The 22,581-nt window shown below is 36.9% G+C and overlaps 1 protein-coding gene across 4 annotated transcripts in view; it reads right to left on the bottom strand.

The window, feature by feature from the left end:
- Window positions 1-22,581, bottom strand: part of mtss1 (MTSS I-BAR domain containing 1) — a 51,373-nt gene that overhangs the window by 19,402 nt on the left and 9,390 nt on the right. For all 4 annotated transcript variants that reach the window (XM_052558229.1, XM_052558231.1, XM_052558228.1 and 1 more), the window contains exons 2-3: window positions 18,008-18,069; window positions 13,673-13,746 (exon numbers count right to left, since the gene is read on the bottom strand). In XM_052558229.1, the coding sequence (XP_052414189.1) occupies window positions 13,673-13,746; window positions 18,008-18,069 (136 nt within the window). The remainder of the gene's footprint in view (window positions 1-13,672; window positions 13,747-18,007; window positions 18,070-22,581) is intronic.

Raw genomic sequence — 22,581 nt, 5'->3', positions numbered from 1 at the left:
TATTGTATTAGGCATTATGGGTTTTTTAACCTGTCTTGAATGAAATTTTTACCACAGTATTTAATGACTAAATGATAGACCATGTGGTATTACCTTGAGAACATTTCAAAAGAATATCTGTGCACCAAGATTATACTGAAAAACAATTAAAATCAACGTTTATTTTATATTTATATTGATTATATAATTCCATATTTTTATTAGTATTAACTTGTTTTTTTTATAAAAATAAAATATCATATACAAATCAAGTCTCCCTGAAACCAGATTAAAACATTCAAGCACACTCACATCTGTGTGTCGAATACAAAAAGGTTCTTCACTGTTCTTGCCAATATGATTTATGATCCCCATTAAACCTCTTAATCACACAAAAACAGTCTTTATCACTGACGGAGAGACTGTACGTTTCCGTCGGCGCTCAAATACTTTCCTCTTGCTTGTGCTGTTAGAAAAAGAGTCCATAACTCAACCTAAAACCAAGCCTTTGCACTCCGCCTCAGAGGAACAACACCTAGCTGGCGTCCTCATCACCTTAAACGGTCAAAATCGTGTTTGCTCAAGAGCAATAAACTTTTCCACCTCTTCCTCAATGGAAAAGCTTTCACTTAGCCACAATTTCATTTCCCTGCACGTAAGCTCGTCGTATGAAGAGAGCATTCGCAGTGCTCCGTTTCAATCTCAGGTTCTCTATTGAGTTTTTCTGACCGTGGGTCAGTCACAATATATTCATTCAGAATGAGAGAGAGGCCCAAAGAATGAACCCTTAGTTAACAGGCACTCACTGCTGTCTGTGATATGATGCTTAAAAGAGGCCGTTCTGTGGACAAAGATGTCCATTCACACAGATGCAGCACACCTTGATCACACTCGCACATACAAAATGACAGCCAAAATGACAGTCGAGTATGCACTAGAATGCTACAGTTCTGGTACAAAGTTAAAACTAAGATAATAAAACATAGAAGCATATTAGTTTTTTTCTGTAATACCATTTTAAAAAGCACTGACATTGAATAAATAAGTAGTAGCATTTTTCATTAGTTTCAGTATTACAGAGCATTAAAATAGTGCAAGCATAATGCAATCATGTGAGCACTGAACTGAAACTCATTGCATGCTGCTTTGCAGGTCAGATCAGAGTAAATTCAGTGCGGTGCGGACGTGCTTAAAACAGCAGTTCAACCAAAATCATTTGAAGATCAATAGTTTTCAGGAAAAACAGTACTTGCTTTCACAAACCCTCCACATGACAATGTTGCACCAGAGTTTCATCCAACTAGGCTTCGCTACTGGGAGAAATCTCAGTTATAAAACATTATATGTCCCTCCTAAGGATTCAAAACTTCACCTAATGCAAAAATGTATTTCACTACACTGACATCAGCCAGAGGTCTACACTCCCAGCTGGTTTCAGACCAGAAAAGTACTGAAAGAGCTGTCCTTGAAAAACAGTTGAACCTTAATGACCCCAACGCCAAGTGAAATATTAAGAGTGTTTTAATGAAGAAGGCTTTTATGTAAGCAAATCTGATTAGCATTATTGCATGAATCCATTAAGTGCATTTGCTCAAACATAATGGTGCACTTTTCTCAGCAGTGTTAAGGTCTGTTAATGCAAACATGAGACACCATTTTTTGTAGTTTAAACCTGATAAAATATATAATAAAATGCATACATTTTATTAAAAAAAATGAAAGTAAAAAAAAATGCCTGCAAAAAGAAGGGAGTTCTTTGGCATTGCCAAATGTCAAAAAAAGGTTAAACATGGAGCCTGTATAAACCAAATCTCTCTAGTGCAGAGGGAAAATATTGAGATTCAGCAGAAGGGCTTGGTTTATGGTTGAAGAAATCAGAAATTCAAGTTTTGCAATAAAATCTCTCAAATATATCACTAAGAAATTTAGGTATAAATCCCATTCAGCAGATTTAAACCTCACTGAGCTGAGAATCATGTGATCTCTGATGAAGGTGCAATACAAGGAAAAGCTCTTGTCTTTATGAGGCAGTTTTGTCAATGAAGGCTGACCCTGGAACAGATCAGCTAGAGGCAACGTCAGCAGAATCGCCAACCATCCTGCGTGGACTTCAGGAACCGGTGGACTGAAGGGCTGCCAATTCAGCTTCATTCAGGTCATGTGTGCCCTTCAGGGGTTAATGAATTGCAAATGTCTTCAGGAAAACACGCACATGCATCTGTGAGGGTTTGTGTGCATGCACCCCCCAAAAACCTAAAACAAAGCCCTAGTCAAAAAAACTTTCCTAGCAGCATCATTCCACATAATTAATTTCTCTGAAGTGTCTTGGAACCTTCAGACCGTGATGACTGCTTTCTGCGGTATGTTCAAATTCAACCCAAAAATAACTAGTCTGAGCCAGAGCAGTCACAGGTCATTTCACTGGGGACGCGAGTGTTTCCAAAGGAAATGGTCAGCGGCTTGCCTTCCCCACTGAGGTCGGGATACTCTCGTAAACCACGTCTGGGGACAAAGGTCCTCCCTGAGCAGACTTTAAATGATCACAGCATACCAAGGCGTCCCCGGTCCTTCCTTACTTTAAGGCGTTGTCTGTATTATCCTTCCTCAATATACAGCACAACAGATGCACAAACTCAAACCTCTAAATCTGCATCAAACTCAAAATGATCAAACTACAGAGCACAAGGACTGTGGAACAGATCTCTTACCTACAAACGGTATCATTCAACAAATCTGATAATATAAAAAAAAAAATCTGATCATAAGTTGGCAGGAGAGTTTTAAACATACGAACATTTCAGCTAGCTGTGAGCTGTACCTTCAACTGACTGAAACACTAAAAAACAGACTAGTTAAAGGTCGATTTTGCTTCGTGAGCAAGATCATGTTGTAGGAAGGCTGGCAGAGTCAAACTCATTGAACTTCATGTGGTGCCTATGTTTAGTGGAAACCATATTGGGAAGAGATTATTTTAAGCATAGGAATTTAGAATTTAAAACAGGCAAGAAAGGAATGGACTTCAAGGAAACTCAATTTCAGAAGACTTAATTTTTTTTAGATTAATAGCAGCTTGGATGCCAATGTAATATTTTTACTAAAGGGATAAACTTACTTATTACAGTTTTTGTTCATCAAATAATTCTGAAAAAAAAATGCATTATGATTTCGGCAATACATATGAGGCAACAATTATTTTTCTACATTAATTATACAAAATGTTGCAAAAAAATATTAATACAAAAGCAGCAAATCAGCATATTAAAATGACTGAATGATTTCTGAAAGATCGTGTGGAGTCACACTGAGGACTGGAGTAATGATGCTGAAAACACACAATGATACAGCAATACACAATGAAAGTGCTATAAAAATATGAATGCATTCAAAATCAAACTTTCCATCACAAGAACATATTACATTTGAAAATATATTCAAATAGAAAACCAATATTTTTAGTTGTAACAATTCCACAGTATTACTTTTTTTTTTTTTTTTTTACATTTGAGCAAATAAATGCAGCCTTGCTGGAGACTTACTAACCCCAAACCTTTGAACGGTAGTATAAAATTGCTTCGGTTTCTCATACAAAGCTTCAAATATCTCTCTAAAGAATTCATTTACACTACTTTTATGGTATTTAAATGTTCAATATGGACTTTCATCCCATAGTTACTGTATGTTGTCACTGTATGCTGGAATTTTTGGATGAACCAATCCTTTAAAGCAAAAAAACAAACTAAAACAAAGTCTGACTAAAAGTTTTTATATTTTGACTTGTGATTTATTTAAAAAAAAAAGAAGAAAAAAAGACAAGCACAGATGGAAAAAGGACGTTCCCCAGTGGATCACAGGACTGGGTTTGTACCACTTGGTTCCTTTCTCCATGTGAGTCATGGGGGCCCACTTAGCCACAAGCCTCAAAACTAGATAAAAGCTCCAGGCAGATTGTGTCCCAAACGATCGCTGGGTCATGCGAGTTTGAAACGTCCACCACACAAATGCCCTACAGAACTGAGCAAAGAAGACACAAATGAAACCCTCTGGTGAGCCCTGACAGACATCTTCATGAAGCGTTATAGCGTATGGATTGGTGAACGAAATGAACAAGATCTCCAAGAGACATTCCTCTTCAAGCAGATGATCTGTGGGCATATATTGCATGACATCTGGCTTTGGTTTAACACGTGTCTATAAAAACAAGAAGTGTACAAAAGTGGTGAAAAACATAACCTTCATAAGGGCCTTTCGCACTGCTTCAGTTCCAGATCTAAATGTAGAGTACTAAAATACTGGGACGATTTTGCACAAACTATTTCCCAGTACCATTTAAAGGGTTCCATTCGCAACGACAGTGTTTTTTAGGAAGTGATGTAACCCGGTCGTCAGCGACGTCATTTGTGCATGGCATTCTACAATGGAAACAGAAGAACAACGTTAACAACAGGTAGATGGAGGACGCTGTGATCGAAGCTGTGTTTTTGTTGTGTCTCGCGGATTTCACAATAATGGACATGGAATGTTGGCATATACATAAACCGAATGAAAGAACAGAAAAGAGTACTAAAAATCTCCAATGACAACTGGCATTTGCTACAAGTGCCTGCACTTCAGCATCTGGTACTAAAATTGTACCCAGTTCCAGCGGTGCAAAAAGTGGGTAGTTCCACAGTTAGTTCCAGTACTATGAAAAGGTTCCCATGGTGCGAAAGGCCCTTTAGATTGTAACCAACATGACCAGTTCACAGATCTATTTGGATCTTGTCACCAGATATGCCACGATAAATTTCAAACTAAACCTCAAACTGGCTTTATTGCATCTCTTTATTGACAGCATGTGTTTAGCAAAAACAAGAATACTTTATCTAAACACGACCATATAAAGCCAACCCATCCTTCTGTCTGTACTCCCTCTTTGCTGCTCTATTAGACACAGTCCAAAATAAACTTCACACTCTTTCCTCCATTCCTTAAAATCTAGTTTAGCCAGTGCCCACTCATGCCCGGCCCGCACAAAAGCCTCCAGTGTGTCCGTGTTACACAGTCGTCACTGTTCACACCTACTCACTCCACCCACCGACTCTCTACACAGCACAGACTCCACATTCAACGCCTGCTCATGATTCAGACACCTTCGTTTTTATTTATATATTTATAAAAAAAAGTCACAAAAAGTGCTACAAAAAAAGCTGTGGAAAGGAAATGTCAGGTTTTTCATGTTGCTGATGGGTGATGCTTTTCCCATGAGGCCATGATTCAGTGTTATTACTTATCTGTAAGGTTTTTCTCCTGCTGATGGACATAAACTGAACAACCACATTTAAGACGTTTGGGGGCATGTTAATCTAAAACCATCTATAATTCTGAGAACAAAAAAGAATTTCAGGTGTGCTCAAAGATAACTCTTTCACGTCACACCATTATAGTTTGTCACAGCCTAGAAATTATTGTTCCTGGAAACGGCTCAAAACTTAAAGCACCCCGACTCATAGAAAAGGCAAAAAAACAGCCAATTAGATAAGATAGGGCAACTTAGACAAGGCTTGTGATAATTGAGTGCAAAATGCACATCAAAGTTTGAGATGCAGCAATCATAAAAATGTTGCCTGTCTATAATAAGTTCATGATATAAAACATGAACCATTAAAAATATGCACTTTAAATGTTTTTTTTTTCTTTTCTTTTTTTTTTTTTTAAAGAAATTAATACTTTTATCCGGCAAGGCTGAATTAATTTGATCGAAATTAACAGTAAAGATTGTTAAAACTGTTTTCAACATTGATAATAATGGATCATGTGACACTGAAGACTGGAGTAAACATGCTGAAAATTCCACTTCCATTTGAAAATATATCAAAAGTTTTTGTTTTGTTTTTTTGTTTTTTTCTCTGGGAGGTATAGTCATGTATACGTAAAATAAGTAAATTAATTGGGAGAATAAATAATAAAAATGCACATTAGTGTTGGTTAAAAATTATCAGAAAAAAAATTTAGCAAGTGCTTAACCAGCCAGTGTTCAAAACTGTCGCCTTATTTTAGCCTGATTCACAACGATAAGCTCATAATAATAATAGCCGCATTTCCACCACTGGAACTTTACCCAGTAACTAAGGACTTTGGGCTGGTGCTTTGTGTTTCCACCGCAGGAACCAGGGTCTAAGTTCTGGGTTATATAAAAAAAACAAAAAAAAAAACAGCCTCAGATAGCTTCTGTTCGCAAGCTAGCACTTTTTCAAAGGTCCAGAACTTTTGGGGGCGGGACTTGGGCGCTAAACATGCTGATTGGTTGAGTTCACACAGCTTTTTAATCTGAACCACCATTTGTTCAGATCATTTACAAAATATTACTGTTGTGGTGTCATAAAACGTAGTTTTAAAAGTATTTCAGGTGAGAATGTAGTTGTTTAAAAATCAAATCTGCGGTTTATTTATGAAGACAGCACCTATTTAAAAATGTGTTTCCCAAATTCTGGAGACGATCAGCTCCATGCGATCAGCAGGAGCTCAGTGTAAATATTTGTATAATTAACGGACTTGCGTCATCCCGTCCGGTGAAGATCACACTCCCAAATCAAACTTGCATCCTCGGTAGTTCGGACTTTGCATGTCCGAAATTTGTGTACTTTGTATTGAGAAATGCACACAGACCTACGTCACCAGACTATTTGTCTAATCTTCACAGTACTTTAGACCGCGTTGGAAACGCAGAAAGCCACAGGTCTGGGGGGGGGGGGGGGGGGGGGGGAATTGTTCCTGGGGAAAAAAAGGCTCCTGGTACAATTGTTCCGGGTAATTTCGGTGGAAACGCGGCAAATGTTTTCTAATTTGAGTGCTACGAGTAGGTTTTCTTGGAAAATTTGAGCATGCTTCTGCGTCATTACGTCACTTCTGTAAACATAAAGATCGAGTCTCGGCAAATAGGCTTTTGCATATGAGGATCCTCCAGGTGGCGGATCTTTATAGCCTTTTCTCACATTAGCTGGAATAATTACATTCATTTTGATGGCGGATTTTAATCCAGAAAGGACTATGTGTTTATAAAACACATGTGAATGAAATTTTATTATGTTCAGTTTTACATGTGCTTTTAATTACATTACCTGGGATTACACAAAATTTACATTTTAAAAGACAACCAGTTTGAAGGGAGCATAATGTTTTTTGGGTTAAAATAATTTCTTAATATGAAATTTGAATGGTATGATAATTAGAGATTTAGACTGTACAGTAATTGAAATCTACACGCTAAAACACACTATAGCCAATGTTGATGATATTAACTAACAATTTGAGAACAAAGTATAACAATACCGTATTTTCCGGACTACAAGTTGCACATTTTTTTTTTCATAGTTTGGCTAGTCCTGCAATTTATAGTCAGGTGCGACTTATTTATCTAAATTAATTTGACATGAACCAAGAACAAACATTACCATCTATAGCCGCGAGAGCTCTTGCGGCTGTATACGGTAATGTTTTCTCTTGGTTCTTGGTTCTAAATAAATGTGATTTATAGTCCAGTGTGACTTATATATGTTTTTTTTTTTCCTCGTCATGAGGTATTTTTGGACTGATGCGACTTATACTAAGGTGCGACTTTTCATGGTTTGATGTGAAATGAGCTTATCGATCATTAGATTTAAATCACCACTGGTAGCGCAATGTATTGTAATGCTTTTTTCCTCAGTTGGTAAGAACAAACATGGCAGACTTGTTACTTGTTCTGATGACAATCTACAGAGAAAATTCTTATTTGGGTCATATATTCATATATAAGATGTAGGTGAGAATCTGTGATTCCTAAGTAACGTTACAGTATCCACACCGGTGTGGTGACTGACACCCTCATATGTCAAATTATTTCTTCAAACTGAAAATATTATGTGAATCTCTAGAAGTCCAGAGGCAGTTTCACTTTGGATTAAACACTGGGTGTGCCAACCAATTATGCAATGTCTACCACTTTAGTAACTAGTCATGAGTTCCCTAAGAGACTAGAAAAAAAATGGTTTTTGTTCTTTTAAAAACCATCTGCTTCAAAAACGGCCCTAAAGGGAACTCATCCATGCATGTCAACAACCTTCACAAGTTTTTGCAGGTCTTTTCAACAGAGAATTACACACAGGGACTAAATAAATATGGTAGCATGGAAAATCATTGCTAAAGGTGAAGTCCATTACTCATCCCCATCAATGTGATTTATCAGGGAAAGTGAATCATAGGAAAGTGCAATGTATGAAAGACAAATCTAAATATTCTCTGTATAGAAAGATAATACTTAAATGGATAGTTTTTTTTTCCATCTTAATCACTCCGACAAAACCAGTTGGAATGATTCTACACAATTTCTCAATGTTCTGAATACATCATCCATTCAAAATTGTTAAAAGCTCACTGTAGGGTAGGATTACCAGTAAATAATGACAGTAAAATTACACATCTTTTATTATAGACTAGGCCTACCATTCAAACGTTTGTGGTCAATATGATTTTTGGAAATGTCTCTTTCACTCACTGAGGCTGTTTTTACTTGATCAAAAATACAGTAAAACTGTATATTGTAAAATATAATTACAATTTAAAGTGACTGTTTTCGTCTACACCAATAGTAGGCAGTGTGCGGACATACAGCGCCGCTGCATTTCAAGCATCCCGAGATGTTGATTTGCTGCTTGAAACTTAGCCTCAAGCCTCAGAATAAAAATCTCCTGTTGAGTTCTAGAGAAGCAAGCAATCAAGCAAACAAGCAAGCAAGCAAGCAATACAGGTTTGAAATGACATTAGGGTGAGTAAATATTACATAATAAAGGGTTTAGCAGAAAAGGCTGTGAAGCCCTGCTTTAGACTTTTTAGGTTTAAATCTAGATGGAGCTAGTTTATAAAGAGTAAAACAGGTCAAATAGAAGTGAGAGACTGTTAAAATAAAGCTGTTTGGCATACATGCATACTTCGTCTTTATGTGGAAGGGTCATGGGACTTCACAGCTGCACACCGCATGCTCAATCACTCTCAGCTGGGGTTTCAGAGCGGGTACTGAGGGTCTTGGTGGGTTAAATTCCCCTCAAACACATACATGCCGATCCAGCCTTCCTAGTGCACTTTAATCCTTCCTGTTTCTGGAATGTTTGCAGTGGGGTCTGACGTTTAAGGGTCAGTAGAGGATCTAAACGTGTGCACACATATTTACAGACAACTGGGGCTGGTGTGGCCCCTTTGTGAAAGCATAGCAGCTGTGAACCAGGCGCTGGCCAAAACAGGTGTGGGACCAAAACGGCACCCCAGTCAGTGACGGTGCAATGGTGCTTTTGACGACTCCAGCTATACCTCCATATGTTCATCATACATCTGCTCTTCCCATTTCGTCTTAATACAGCTGTCCACGGATCTTTACACACAAGGTACTTGAGAAGAGCAGCTACCCAGATATCTGATTATATCATCAGTGGGCTGTAAGAGCAAAAGCTAATGTTTGGTGAGATAAGATGAAGAATTTTCCTTAGAAGTGTACACTAGAATGTCCCGCTTTGATATTTCTGTTCTATTCGCTACGGCATGAGCATTTAGGCCACCAGATGTCCTCTGAGGAGCTGCCTTAAAAGTGAAAAAGAAAAGAATGGATGGAGAGAAAACAAGGGGGATTTCTGCCCTCATCTGTTATGGATGGAAGGAATGAGGTTGTTAAATGGAGGCAAGATTGCAAATCACAAACCGATGAAGAGAGAAGCTGAAGTAGTAAATGCAAGGAAGTGTGGGACCCTAACCTCCAGCAAAATACAAGAGAGAAAAGGAAAAAAAGAAGCAATCAATCAATGCAGTCAGCTAATGAATGAACAGATGATTGATTAGAAAAATGGAGGATGGATAGTTTTCTTCTCCTGTTTTTTGGCTACTGCATGGATAGTCAATTTGGATGATAGAAGGAGGAGACAAGGCTATGTTGGAGATCTGGGGCCGGATTCACGAAAATCTTCTTAAAAAATAAATTAAGAAATTTCTTAAGATAAATTCCACGAAGTTCTTACGAACATCTTTTTTTTTTTTTTCTTAAGAAGAAAATAACAGCCGTTATCTGAATGAATACATGACACACTGATAAACTCACACTATTGTCTTTTTGCGTTTCCGGTAGATTACCCTAATAATCATAATAAGCATGCACTATAGACTGTATATTTTCGTTGCGACTTTGACTGGCGCTCAGCTTCACGTTTTAATGCGGCCTGTTTTTGAACAGTTACTTTTAAAATAGCCTGTCTCAAGCTGCAGTGATATTTTTCATTCATGTTTGTGCCGTGTTTTTGCGCTCTCATCTGAGTGAACGCTTCCGGTATTTGAGTCCACGCTTCTACAGCAAATGCGTCCTGCGTATTCATATGCACTGAATACTGCCAAAGATTATGTATTTATAAGCTAAAATTAACGGCGTTCAATTAAAGCTCCCTATCTGACTCATTTTTGAGTTGCTAATGAGTTTTGAAGTCAGCAAAAAGCAGCGTCACACACAGGCTAATCATGAGTGATCGTGTTTACATTAACAATCATCGCTGTCAAGAAAATCATGTACATCCCCAGTCCTCCTGTGTATTATATGTAGCTGTTGTTGTAATGCTTAAATATAACAATTCATTTGAAATAACCCAATAAATTCATTAAAAAATTATTATTGTTTGGGATTATATAAGTCTGGGGCTGTCCTAAATATAAGAAGTTATTTATGATGATTTTTAAGATGATTATTTTCAAGATTTAATGACAGATAATGACAAGTCAGCTGACAGAAATCCACTCCTAAATATTCAAAAATAAATAAATAACATTTATTTTGAAAATGTACATTTATAACCACCAAATAATTATTCACAAGAGGCACATTACAGTATGTAAATTAAACTATAATTGCAAGAAATAATTGTAGATTGCAGAAAGCATAACAATTAACTTTTTAAATTTGATCAAATCAAACAACCCCAAGCAGATGGGTTGGTTTAGCAAAGCGGTCTCATCTGTGATCAGTAAGTCGAATGATCAGGTTTGGGGGATGTGCGCAGGTCAGCAGCTGATATGCCTGTCACATAATCAATACTGAGGCTCAAGTAAAGGGTTCTGGTGGAACTCAGACAACAGAGAGCAAAGGTGCTTTCACACTGACTAGCACTTTTAGTGCACACCCGGGTTCATCGTTATTAAGTAATGCGGTAAACAGCTGTTGGCTTGATGAGGCAAACGAACCATGATTTGGACCCAAATAAAATAATATGAACACAGTACAGCGGGGGCAGGGGGAGGGGAGAGCAGGATCGGACCAGGCATGTGCATCCCAAGTGGGCATGGAGACAAAACACACCAATAATATAAAGCAGAAAAATATTGTTGAGTATTGTCTGTGTAGTTATTTGGAAAATTGCATGTTTGTAAACTACATTAAATATATTTGGAGTTACTGTTAACAGATCAGCATCAATGATCTTAAATTCTCACATTTATCAGTATTTATCATTCAGTACATTCAGTATATATTCAGTACAGAATTTATCAGTAAAGAGAAGAGTGAAAGTAACTACACACAGAACAAAACTGTCACAAAGCTGACAACAATCTAAAGAACGTAAAGTAAAACTCCTCAGACTGAAAGAGATGCCATACATGTCAACACTAACTTTCTAAACAAACACTAACTTAATCCAAACACATGCACCATTTATTTTCCTCTGCGAGAACAAAAAAGCACCTCCTCAACAGTCAAGACCCCCAAACAAAGACATTTTAGGCAACGGTTTTCCATCAGAAGGCATGACACAGCAGGTCTGAATCATGACAGCTCTCTCGTGTAAAGGTGCAGCAGCACCCCTGGCACCTAAATCTTTAAATGCTCTTTCACTCCCTTTTCCTGGCGTGTCAAGACCTCGTCTGTTTTGGGTAAATGAATTCTCTTAGGGTATGAAAATATTTGCATGGGCAAATTGGGATGAAATGCAGAATAAATTAATATTACAGCTCCGTTCTGAAATCTAGCGAGTGTCTGCAGCTTACACAAATACCTTTCACATGACATCATATTTGTGGACTTTCCGCACAAGTTTACAAGGTGGAAGTCTGACATCAACTGCATTTCAAATGTATTGGTTCAAGTTGAAAACAGAAATTAGAGCTTATTTCACTGGAACTGTAAATGCTATTTTTTTTTTTTTTTTACGTGATTTCATGCAACTGAACTAGAATATAACATTGTTTTACCATTGGCCTATTCATCTGTGGAACAGCACAATAGAAACAGATCAGGTTTCAGCTACAGACAAAAAAAACTCACAAATTATTTACTATGGTTGCAGTGTTTCTTTGTAGACAAATTAGATCAAAGAAAACTGAGTAAATCAACAATAAGTATACAAAACGGAAAAAAGAAGCATACATCCAATACTATACTTCTTTGAATTCATTAAGTAGACTAAAAAAAACTCAAGACAGATTCAAAATAGCACGTGGGCAGCAGTGTCCGTGTTTTTGCTATGCTAATCTAATTCAGTGTTCAGCGACATAAGATCAAGGTAAAATTCTTGGACTATCAGCAAGATAAACAGAGTCAGGGCTAAATCACAGCAGCTGCACAAAGAATGAGGAGTGCAAAACACACAGCATACAGACTACAAACAAACAGGTCACCTTAACAAGAAGTGGAGACATGTAACCCAATCCAGGCCATTATGAGACACTCATGCCTTCCTGCAATTGTCTGAGCAGAGAACAATACAGTGATGACCTTTTTGTTGCCTTGGGTGACAAGATTTTACCCTGTTTATTTCACACTGCCCTAAAGGTGAGACCTCAGCGCAAATCAATAAATGATCTCAAAGAGATAACAAAACAAATAAAAAGATAATACACTGCATATAAAACTTAACAGAATAACTAGCACTACCAGTTTTCCGTTTTGACTGCAAGAATAATCTATAAACTGATCTTCAAAGTGAAAGCATGACAACATAATCCTCCAATCAAACAAAAGTGTAAAAATGTTTGTTTTCAACCAGAAATCTCCAAACAAATCCCTATTTGCCATTGGTCACTCAAACAGAAAGCCCTGCCCCCAAATCGCCATTGGTCAAACCAACATTGCTCTGTTGGGTTGGCTGGAATGCTCTTACAAACAGCAATGTTTTGCTAATACCGCAGTGTTTACTCTTTTTCCATGGTTGTCGATCTACAAATGCTTCAATTATAGTTGTCTGCATTTTAAAAGGGCAGGAAGTATTTGAACACTGGCAACATTACACACACATCAACTTAAATATATCAGCTCAGTCTCAGCACTTTTAAATGGTAAATAGCCTATGACATACTGCAAAAAAAAAAAAAAAAAAAAAAAGTTTATCGATATGCACTACCAAATTCCAAAAAGCACCTGTGTGAATTTATTTCTTGGTTTCATGCATATCACCAGGAGTACTATCATTAGGAAAGCTATAAAGCACGCAGTCTTCTCACTTTAGTGTCACACGGCCCACATCGGCCTTTAAAAAAGGAAAAGACATTTGGACAAGTCTTGAGGTGTTCCGAGTTAATGCTTCATGTTTCTGATGAATAACCTTTCCTGTGAAGTACGACTCTGCCTGTTTTCCTCATTATCATAACTGGAGAGACAGACCGTTTGTGCGTGAGACAGCAGAGAGAGACAAAGAAGGTAGAAATCTCATCTTACCTCGTGTTCCAGTTGCAATGTCAGCCACTTTCTGGAAAGCATCCAGGAATGAGCTAGTGACCATGATTGTTGTCCTGAATGACAGAAAGAGAAAGAGTTTGTCTGTAAGAAAAACCTACAAGCAAAGAGGCTTTGACTGGATTGTTGCTCAGAGTCAATATATCACAACAAATATTTCCACTGACAGATTTTTGGAGCTTGCACGTTAACAGCACAGCAGCCCACAATACTCTGGATGAATGATGTTTAAATACCTGAAGACACTAATAACTAAAGTGCAACTTACAAAACAATCCACATTTTTCCCCTATTTTTTCTGCACTTTTTTCACATTTTCTGGAATTCTGTAGAACGAATTTAGATACGATATTGTAAAAAGTTTAATTAAACAGAATTGAAACTCCAAAAGTCATACTTATAGTTTTTGGGGCAAAAAGAAGTTTGAAAAGGCTGAGCGACGTGTCATGTCGCGACACTCGCGTGTATCCCCTAAACAAAACAACGATGAAATAAAGAAGTGTAGGCAATCTAGGTGAGAGATAGGGCCCAATGGTCAAAATATTATAGACAACAGAATAATGATTAGCAGCGGAGTCAAGTATCATGTTTGCAATACAAAAGAACCGTTCCATAATCAGTACTTGGGAAGTGTGAATGTCCCATAGTCTGTAAAACTTTAGCATGATGTGGGGAAAAAAATATTGGAATCAGTTTGTTGCTTTGTTTTATTAGTGTTCATTTATTTTATAAAACTGTATTACCGTTTTTTTGGGACTATAAGTCGCACTTTTTTTTCATAGTTTGGCTGGTCCTGCGACTTATGGTCAGGTGCGACTTATTTATCAAAATTAATTCTACATGAACCAAGAGAAATGAACCAAGAGAAAACAATACCGTCTACAGCCGCGAGAGGGCGCTCTATACTGCTCTGTGCTCATGTGGCCTACCACTGAGCAGCATGGAGCGCCCTCTCACTGCCATAGATGGTAATGTTTTCTCTTGGTTCTTGGTTCTAAATAAATGCGACTTATATTCCAGTGCGACTTCTGTTACTATGTATTTTTTCCTCGTCATGACGTATTTTTGGACTGATGTGACTCATACTTAAGTGTGACTTATAGTCCAAAAAATACGGTAATTGTTTTGATAAAAACAAAGGTTTATTATTGTATATTCGTTTGGCATTTCATTTGCATTACATTGCATTATTCATTTAGCTGACGCTTTTATCCAAAGCGACTTACAATTGCTATATATGTCAGAGTCTCACAGTGGATTCATTTACTGTATACCCTTTAAATTCGCTTATTGAAAGAACAACAGCAGCAGTATGGTCTAACATTTATTTGTAACTTTATTTGTAAAGGTACTTGCTACCTTATATCTTTACTCTTTCCTTTCATTCTTTTCATGGCTTTGGAAAACTTGTCTCAGATGTTTCTCTGCTTCGCTATTTGCATAACTCCAGGTCGTCGACACCAAGCTTCATTGCTATTTCTTTCTAGGAATGAAATATTGTCTCTATATCTTTAAAGTCTGTCCGCAAGCGATCGTACAGGTGCAGATATAATTGTGCAGCTCAACTATTTGACACTCCAGTGTATTCAGGAGATGTTGCTCTCCTTAATGACCTCCGCAGAATGAGGAATGAACAGAGAAAAAAAAAAAAATATTGCGTGTCAAACAAAGTGGAGTTTCAAAACACCCCCACCAATTGCATAACCACCACAGACCGATGGAATCTCAAAGGTGTTTAGGAGCCAAAGCGAACTCCCCTGAAAGTGAAAGCTTTGGTGAGCCGTTTCGAACTGTCAAAATGAACTCAAAACGAACTTCGTTTTGGCCTGATTTTGTTCGAAATTACGTCCTATCAGTTTGTTCTTTAATTTCGTTTGAAGTATACCGGGGCCTTACATTTGAATACAAGATCAACGTTTAAAATTGAGTAGAAAAGCGTGAGGTTTCTAAAAAAAAATAATGAACAGAGCATAATATATAGACTACAACAAGGTGTATTCTGGCCAAAGAGGAACAAAACTGGATTGCCTGATATAAAGAGAAGTAATCCCAGAAACAGAGCCTTGAAATGGCCATGAAATGGAATTTTGATCAAAATTGCTAATCCTACTTGATTTGACAATTCTGAAAGCTTACATATACTAGATTATTTGATTCTACAGTAAAACACATCTATAGTCTTCTCCCAGGTCAGAATATAGTAAACAGTTGCTCAATAGGAAAGAGTTCTGCATGTTTATCGGCTGGGACACGGGCACATACTGACAGGGTCAATGGTGCCATTGTATGGATCCATTCAGTGCCTTCATTCTGAAGAGAGAGATCTCAGCTTATCAGAGAGAGCTCTGTGGTATCAGGTGATGCGAACTACAAAGTACAGCCTTTCAGCAATTCCCCCACCTCCCCACAGCGGCCCCCCAAGCCCTGCGAAAGCTTTTTGTGCCCTATAGGTAGACTCGCAACAGCTAACACTTTAAGAGTAGCTCTGTCTCTAGAAACAGAGTTTGGGTTAATGGTAGGGATACCCTGGAAAAACGGGTAATTGTTTTTTAAATTAAATGACATAACTGTGAAGTATAGAATTTTTTTTTTGATGCTAACGAATATTTAAATTACAAATATTTCAGTTCTTGAAATATTAATTATATTGTAAAACAAATAATGCTTTTTAATTAAACAATAATAAATTCAATTATTATAAAAAGACCAAACATTCTTTAACTATTTTAGGCCTTTAAATCAGACTAATAAATTGTTTACAGACAGTTATAATCACTATTTTCTTCACTTTAAACCCCCAAGAAATTATCAAAATGAAATTGAATTCAGAAAATTTAACATTTCATTTTAGAATTAGTGTATCCAAGTCACTGACTGCATGAATTCCTTTTTAGATGAACAAAACATGATAACCATTGACCTGCATATCACAAAAACGTTGTTTTTCATTTTAAGTCAGTACAACTACACCTTAAGCACAATTGGTGGTTTGCATTAAGATTTACAGCAGCCATTCCCAAACCAGTCAGGCTAGTATCACTATTTGCATATACTGTGGTGTTGATCAGCCAGACATATGGTGATATACAGCAACGGGTAAACACTGTGTTTACAAAAACACTAGCAATGCCCAAAGTCATGAGGAACTTTAAAAAGCAGACCATGATCAACTCTTGGCAGTCCAGACGGCTGGAAATGTAATTGTGTGTGTGAGTGGAGCGTGTTTGATGTTTATCTGTAGGAATGGAGTGGACCTTTGAGAGGGTCATTAGCCTGTTTACTCCAGGGACAGAACAAAGAGGTCAGGCAGAGGCGACGCACTGTAAAAATGGAACCAACGGAGAACCTACACAATCATCTTCCTATGATAAGCCTTTGTGTATCATACTGATTTATGGCACCTCAAACACCTTTCAACTACCAATGGTCTGTGGCTATTACATGTTCTGCGACTCTACCTTCTTAAGAAGCATAAAGCAAAAAAAAAGGGGGGGGGGGGTTGTGTCATGAGTATATTGAGGACTTTATAGAGTATACCAACTTGCACCTTAGTCAGGTCAGATGGAATATTTAATCTAGCACAAATACACACAAGGGATAGACTTACAGTCTGTTTAGTAGGTTGTACTGTTGTGTACTTTAGTGTCGATCATTAAGTCAACATAACATTGGACAAAAACATGGATTGTGAAAATTAGGAATGGCCCAAGTCAGAATCAATCCTGCCCCATTTATTTACTCAATTTAAACACTCAAGGTCTTACTTTACACATTACACATCTCTTGAACATCTTTCAGTTTAGATAATGTCCCCAAGCCCTCTTACTTTTTCACACCTATCTCCAACAATCTGGCTCTATGATAATATGTAACACTTACTTTTCAAAATCCAATCAATGCACGATGGATAAAATCAGGATGGTTTTTTTTTTAATTCTTCACTCAAACGTTCATAACATCATGGAGGCACAAAGGCTTGCAGATGCCATATTCTGTTAACTTTAGGACAGAACAGCCCATTCAATCAACTATACATCCTCATTTTCTAAATGTGTTGCATTTCCTAACTGTCTGTATTTACATTTCTCCACTTCTAAATGATTTCTTTATTATGAAATCACTGCCTCTTCACTGCCTTTTTGAATCTTTCAAAAAGATGTTTTTCAAAAATGTTCTTTTATTAGCTCTCCTCTTATACTGGATGACAAATCCTTCCTGAATGATGTAATAATCAAGCACATTTCCTGCTTTCGAAACAAGATTATCATAATTACTCCCTACTCAAGGAAGCGTGTAACGCATGAGGCCTGTTCTTACCTTAGCTGAGATTGCAGCTTAGCCCCTTTGGTGACAAAGTCCTCCCAGGCAGGATAACTCGCCTACAGAACAAACAATGAGAGAGAAGAAGAGACTGTTAGTCAGGGCAAACAAGAATAAATCATTGCACTTTACATTTATCATCAATATTTATCTGCCGAAAATACAATTCCTAATTATTGACTACGATCATAAAATTCTATATACAAGTATTCAAGAGAGGAATATGCACTGAAATTTAATATTTAGAGTCAGGGGTTAACTGAAATTCCTTTAAAAATGTTTATGAGGAAGTGCATGAGGATGAATATAATAAGACAATGCTGCAATCACATGATAGGAAGTTGTTGTTGGTGTACAGTGTTTACACCAAAAACAGCCAAGGCAACGCAAGTCTTCACAAGGTGACTGGTAAAATTGGACAAACACACAAACAAGAAGCAACATTAATGACAAATAATGCAGCAATTATAACAGGTTGTCATATCCAACAGCTTTGCTGAATTTCTGGTTGTGTGACATATGCAACCTAAAGAATTGAATTACTAGATTAATTACATAACTACAAATTAAAAGAGGTACGGTGTGTTTTATTCAACTGAATGTCATGTAAACCAGGTGACATTTCCAAACTTTATATCATGTAGTCACTCAAGTTGTCATTTCACAGCATGACAGACTAGCATGAATCAGAATGTGTTTCTCAGTAGTTTCTGTGTAATTAGTGATAGCAGTATGACTAAGATTGTTTCTTTGCCCTGTTGTTTATTACATCTAATCCAAATCAAGCTAATTCTATTTGCAATAATGGGTATCGGTAACAGCTGAGCCCGCTTACAGAAAAATCTCATAAAATGCTGACTGGAATAAATGCACTTATAAACTGAAGCGGTGAAATGTTATCCACCACATGATGTTCAATTTATTTGATTTGAATCCAGTAGTCAACCAAGTGACAAAGACAGGGTTCAAAAATGTGAAAAATCTCTATTACTACATGTCAGCCCCTAAATTTTACTAGCTCCTTCCGCTTCCGGTGGCCATAATCACAGCACGGAAGGTTATCAGAGTGTGCATCTCATAGAAAACTAGTGACCATGATTTGTACACAAGCCTCCAGGGCTTTCCTGGCTCTGTCAGAAACTTAAAAGAACGATCCACCCCCAATAACCCTCCTACCAAATCAGTCCTGTGAACCATTTCCTTTTCAAACTCTCAGTTCTTTCTCCCTCAGCTCTCAGAAGAGGACCACTCCTGTGAAGTAACCCCCCAGAGCTCTGCTTTCAACTGCATGAGAGAAATATATTATCAGTTCCTGTCTTCGATCCTTCTCATCTTTGCCTGTTGCTGTGGTAAAGAAGGTGGTGACACAGAGCGGAGGACGAGGAGAGGACAGAAAACCTGTCTGTCCACTGTATCAAGTAACAAAACAGACACATGTATAGCACACCTGGCAGAGGTTGCAATGAGGATCAACCATTGAATTTCAAAAATAAAAATGGCACCCCTCACAGATGGTTTCTTTGATTAATAATAAATGTTTTTAAAAACATCTTCCCTCTCTTAACAAGGACTCAAGGGAGTCATCGCATAGTACTCTAAACCAACAGCACCCTAATGATCCACATACTGAGCTATAAAAGGGGATCCTACAAAAACACAGCTTTTCATCTAGATCATCATAAGGATAAGAGATAGAAGAGTAACTGGATAAACTATTAATGTATACAAACACTATAACAAATTCTTAATAATTATAAATAGTATGATCACATAAAATAAGTGTAAATTGTAAATTTTAGCATGAGTGTATATTCAACTATATTTACGAAGTATATTCAGTCACAACAAAAATACTTGTGCACTTGCAAACAAAAATGTATATACCACTGTATTTACAAAATACACTGTAAACAGTATTTTTTTTTCCAAATTGTAAATAAAACAGATTATTGGAGAACATTTTATATGAAAACACCATTTGAATGTCTGATTCTGCCCATTTTTACATTTTAGAGTACTTGTGGGAGTGGGGAAAAATTGCTAGTTAATGCAATAATAATAATAATAATAATAATAATTGTTATTATTATTATTATTATTATTATTAAGGATGTACCAAAATTAAAATTCTGGGCCGAAACTGAAGATTCTGAATGCACTTAGCCGAAAACCGAAACGGAAATGCTTTTAAATCATTATTTATTATTTTACTAAATAATAAAAAGTTATTTTGTAAGAATTTCTAATTTAACTAAATTTTAAATCACACTGAATTAAAAAAGGCAAACAAAAAAAGAACAATATGAAATATCTATGTATTAATTTAGATTCAGTTATATATTATTTATAGTATTACTTCACTCAGGATTTTTAGACATTTATTCAAGGCCTGAATTTAATTTTTGAAATGTGGGGTATTTTCCTCTTATGGGAAACTATTGTGACTCTCATGGAATTTTTTTTTTTTATTTGAGGGGTGGAGGGGAGCATTTTTTAGACTTAGAAATATACATTAATCTCACCTAAATGTTCGATCATGAAGTGCACTTTTGTTTATACACTTGTGCATCTGTTGCACAATAGCTTACAAACAGCACAACACAGTTGCTCAAGCAAGTGGCAAAACATTTAAACTACTTTTGTTATCACAAACATTCCAAATTAAAACAAACTAAAAGAAACAGTCAGCTGTGCTGCCTTTTCTGTTGCATTTAAATCTTTATTACAAGGAATCCTGCGGTTCATAAAGAATTTTCCCTTTAAACTTAGCCAACAAGCCATATGTGTTGGCTGTGAAACACAGACATTAATTATATGCATTAATGGTGTATTAATATGCATTTTCTTTTTCATATTGAACACAAATAATGAGCTGTGCTTTAAAGGGGTCATATGATGCGATTTAAATTTTTCTTTCTCTTTGGAGTGTTAGCAACGTCATATGACCCCTTTAAATGTTTTGCCACTAGCTTGAGCAACTTAATATACAAATCTAGAAGTAAATGCAAAAGGAAAAAGCATTGAATAATGTGTTTCTTATATTTATTGAATTTAAACACATCTATAAAATATTGTATTATACTGTACTGTGCAAAAAAAAAATAATCACAATGCTGGAAGAGCATTTTAAATAAAAATGTTTGGATTTGAAATCAAAATAATGCAGACTCCTGTGTGAAAGCACAGTGAGCAGCACATGCTGCTTCTGCACTGCTTACGTACCACACATAGACTGCACACGCACAGCAAACAGAGTATGCGTCAACTAGAGCTGGTCCAAATATCATATCTTGAGCTTCGAAGCTTCGATAGTAATCAACTCCGAATATTCGAAGCTTCGGAGGGAGGGGGCTGAACATATTTCTCTCTCTAATAAAGGTAGAAATTTCTGTGTTGCATTTTTATTATGTCGAGAAACGTTCATCCAATAAACTTCACGCGTGGCGGGTGTGTAGCCAAGGGGGTGCAGTGTTGCATTTTGGTGCAATATGGACACTCGACACATCAGAATAAATCAACTTGTAATAAACTACAGAGCAGCACGAACCTGAAGCAACTTGCCTCTTACATGCTCCGAGAACAGACACTGCACTAGTGACACAAAACACACAGCTAGCTCTGTTAAGAGCAATACTTTTAATAAAGACACATTAACGTATTTTTCAGACTATAAGTTGCACCTGAGTATAAGTCGCATCAGTCCAAAAATACGTCATGATGAGGAAAAAAACATATATAAGTCGCACTGGACTATAAGTCGCAAGAGAAAACATTACCGTCTACAGCAACTAGCGAGAGGGCACTCTATGTTTTCAGTGTAGGCTACAGGAGCACAGACTACCATTTTCGCAAGTATTTTCCAAGCAAATTAAGTGCAAATTTAAAAAAATTACTGATTAACGTAGTGGATAAAAGCGTTTCTTTTTTTTTACACCAACAATATACTATAGGCATACTGCTTGCAGAACTCAGGTGATTTTTCAAACTTGATGTGCTGTTCTGGTAGGACAGTTTCAAACTGCATATCTGGCACACTGCATTTGTCTTGTCCTCACTCAATTTAAAGTGCTCCCACACAGCTGAGCTCTTCTGCATTTTTGTCTTCTCTTCCAGATGAACTGAATTATGACGTTCACTCATGGGCGATTCATAAGCCACTTTTCCACTATCAGGCCGAACGTTTCTCTTTGCTATTTCTAAAAAATAAAATTGTGGCATAACATTAAATTCGAATTAATCTATAAAAGGAGGAAAAATCGCTCAGCCCTAGCTAAGTTATCACAAAAATGGCTCAGAAAAGTGAAGTTAGTGCTGTGGAAATTTAAGAGGAGAGAATATTAGCTTCGATATTCTCTCATCTAAACAGTGACATGCAGACATTTTTAAGTGCAATTTAAGTGTTTAATACTCAGATAGGCCACCCTACTCTTTAACATATCGTAATCAGCCACAGAGAAACCCAAATGGGTTAACCACTACTGAATATCATAAAGCACTCCAAACTGACTGAGTCATCAAGTCTCTCATCAGCACAAGCTTTGCATGTGTGTAATAGGCACCTGCGCCTGTAT

Source organism: Carassius gibelio, chromosome B6, assembly GCF_023724105.1.
Source record: "Carassius gibelio isolate Cgi1373 ecotype wild population from Czech Republic chromosome B6, carGib1.2-hapl.c, whole genome shotgun sequence".
Classification (NCBI taxonomy): domain Eukaryota; kingdom Metazoa; phylum Chordata; class Actinopteri; order Cypriniformes; family Cyprinidae; genus Carassius; species Carassius gibelio.
The sequence above is the reverse complement of the archived record's forward strand: the minus strand, read 5'-3'. Positions and strand labels throughout refer to the sequence as shown.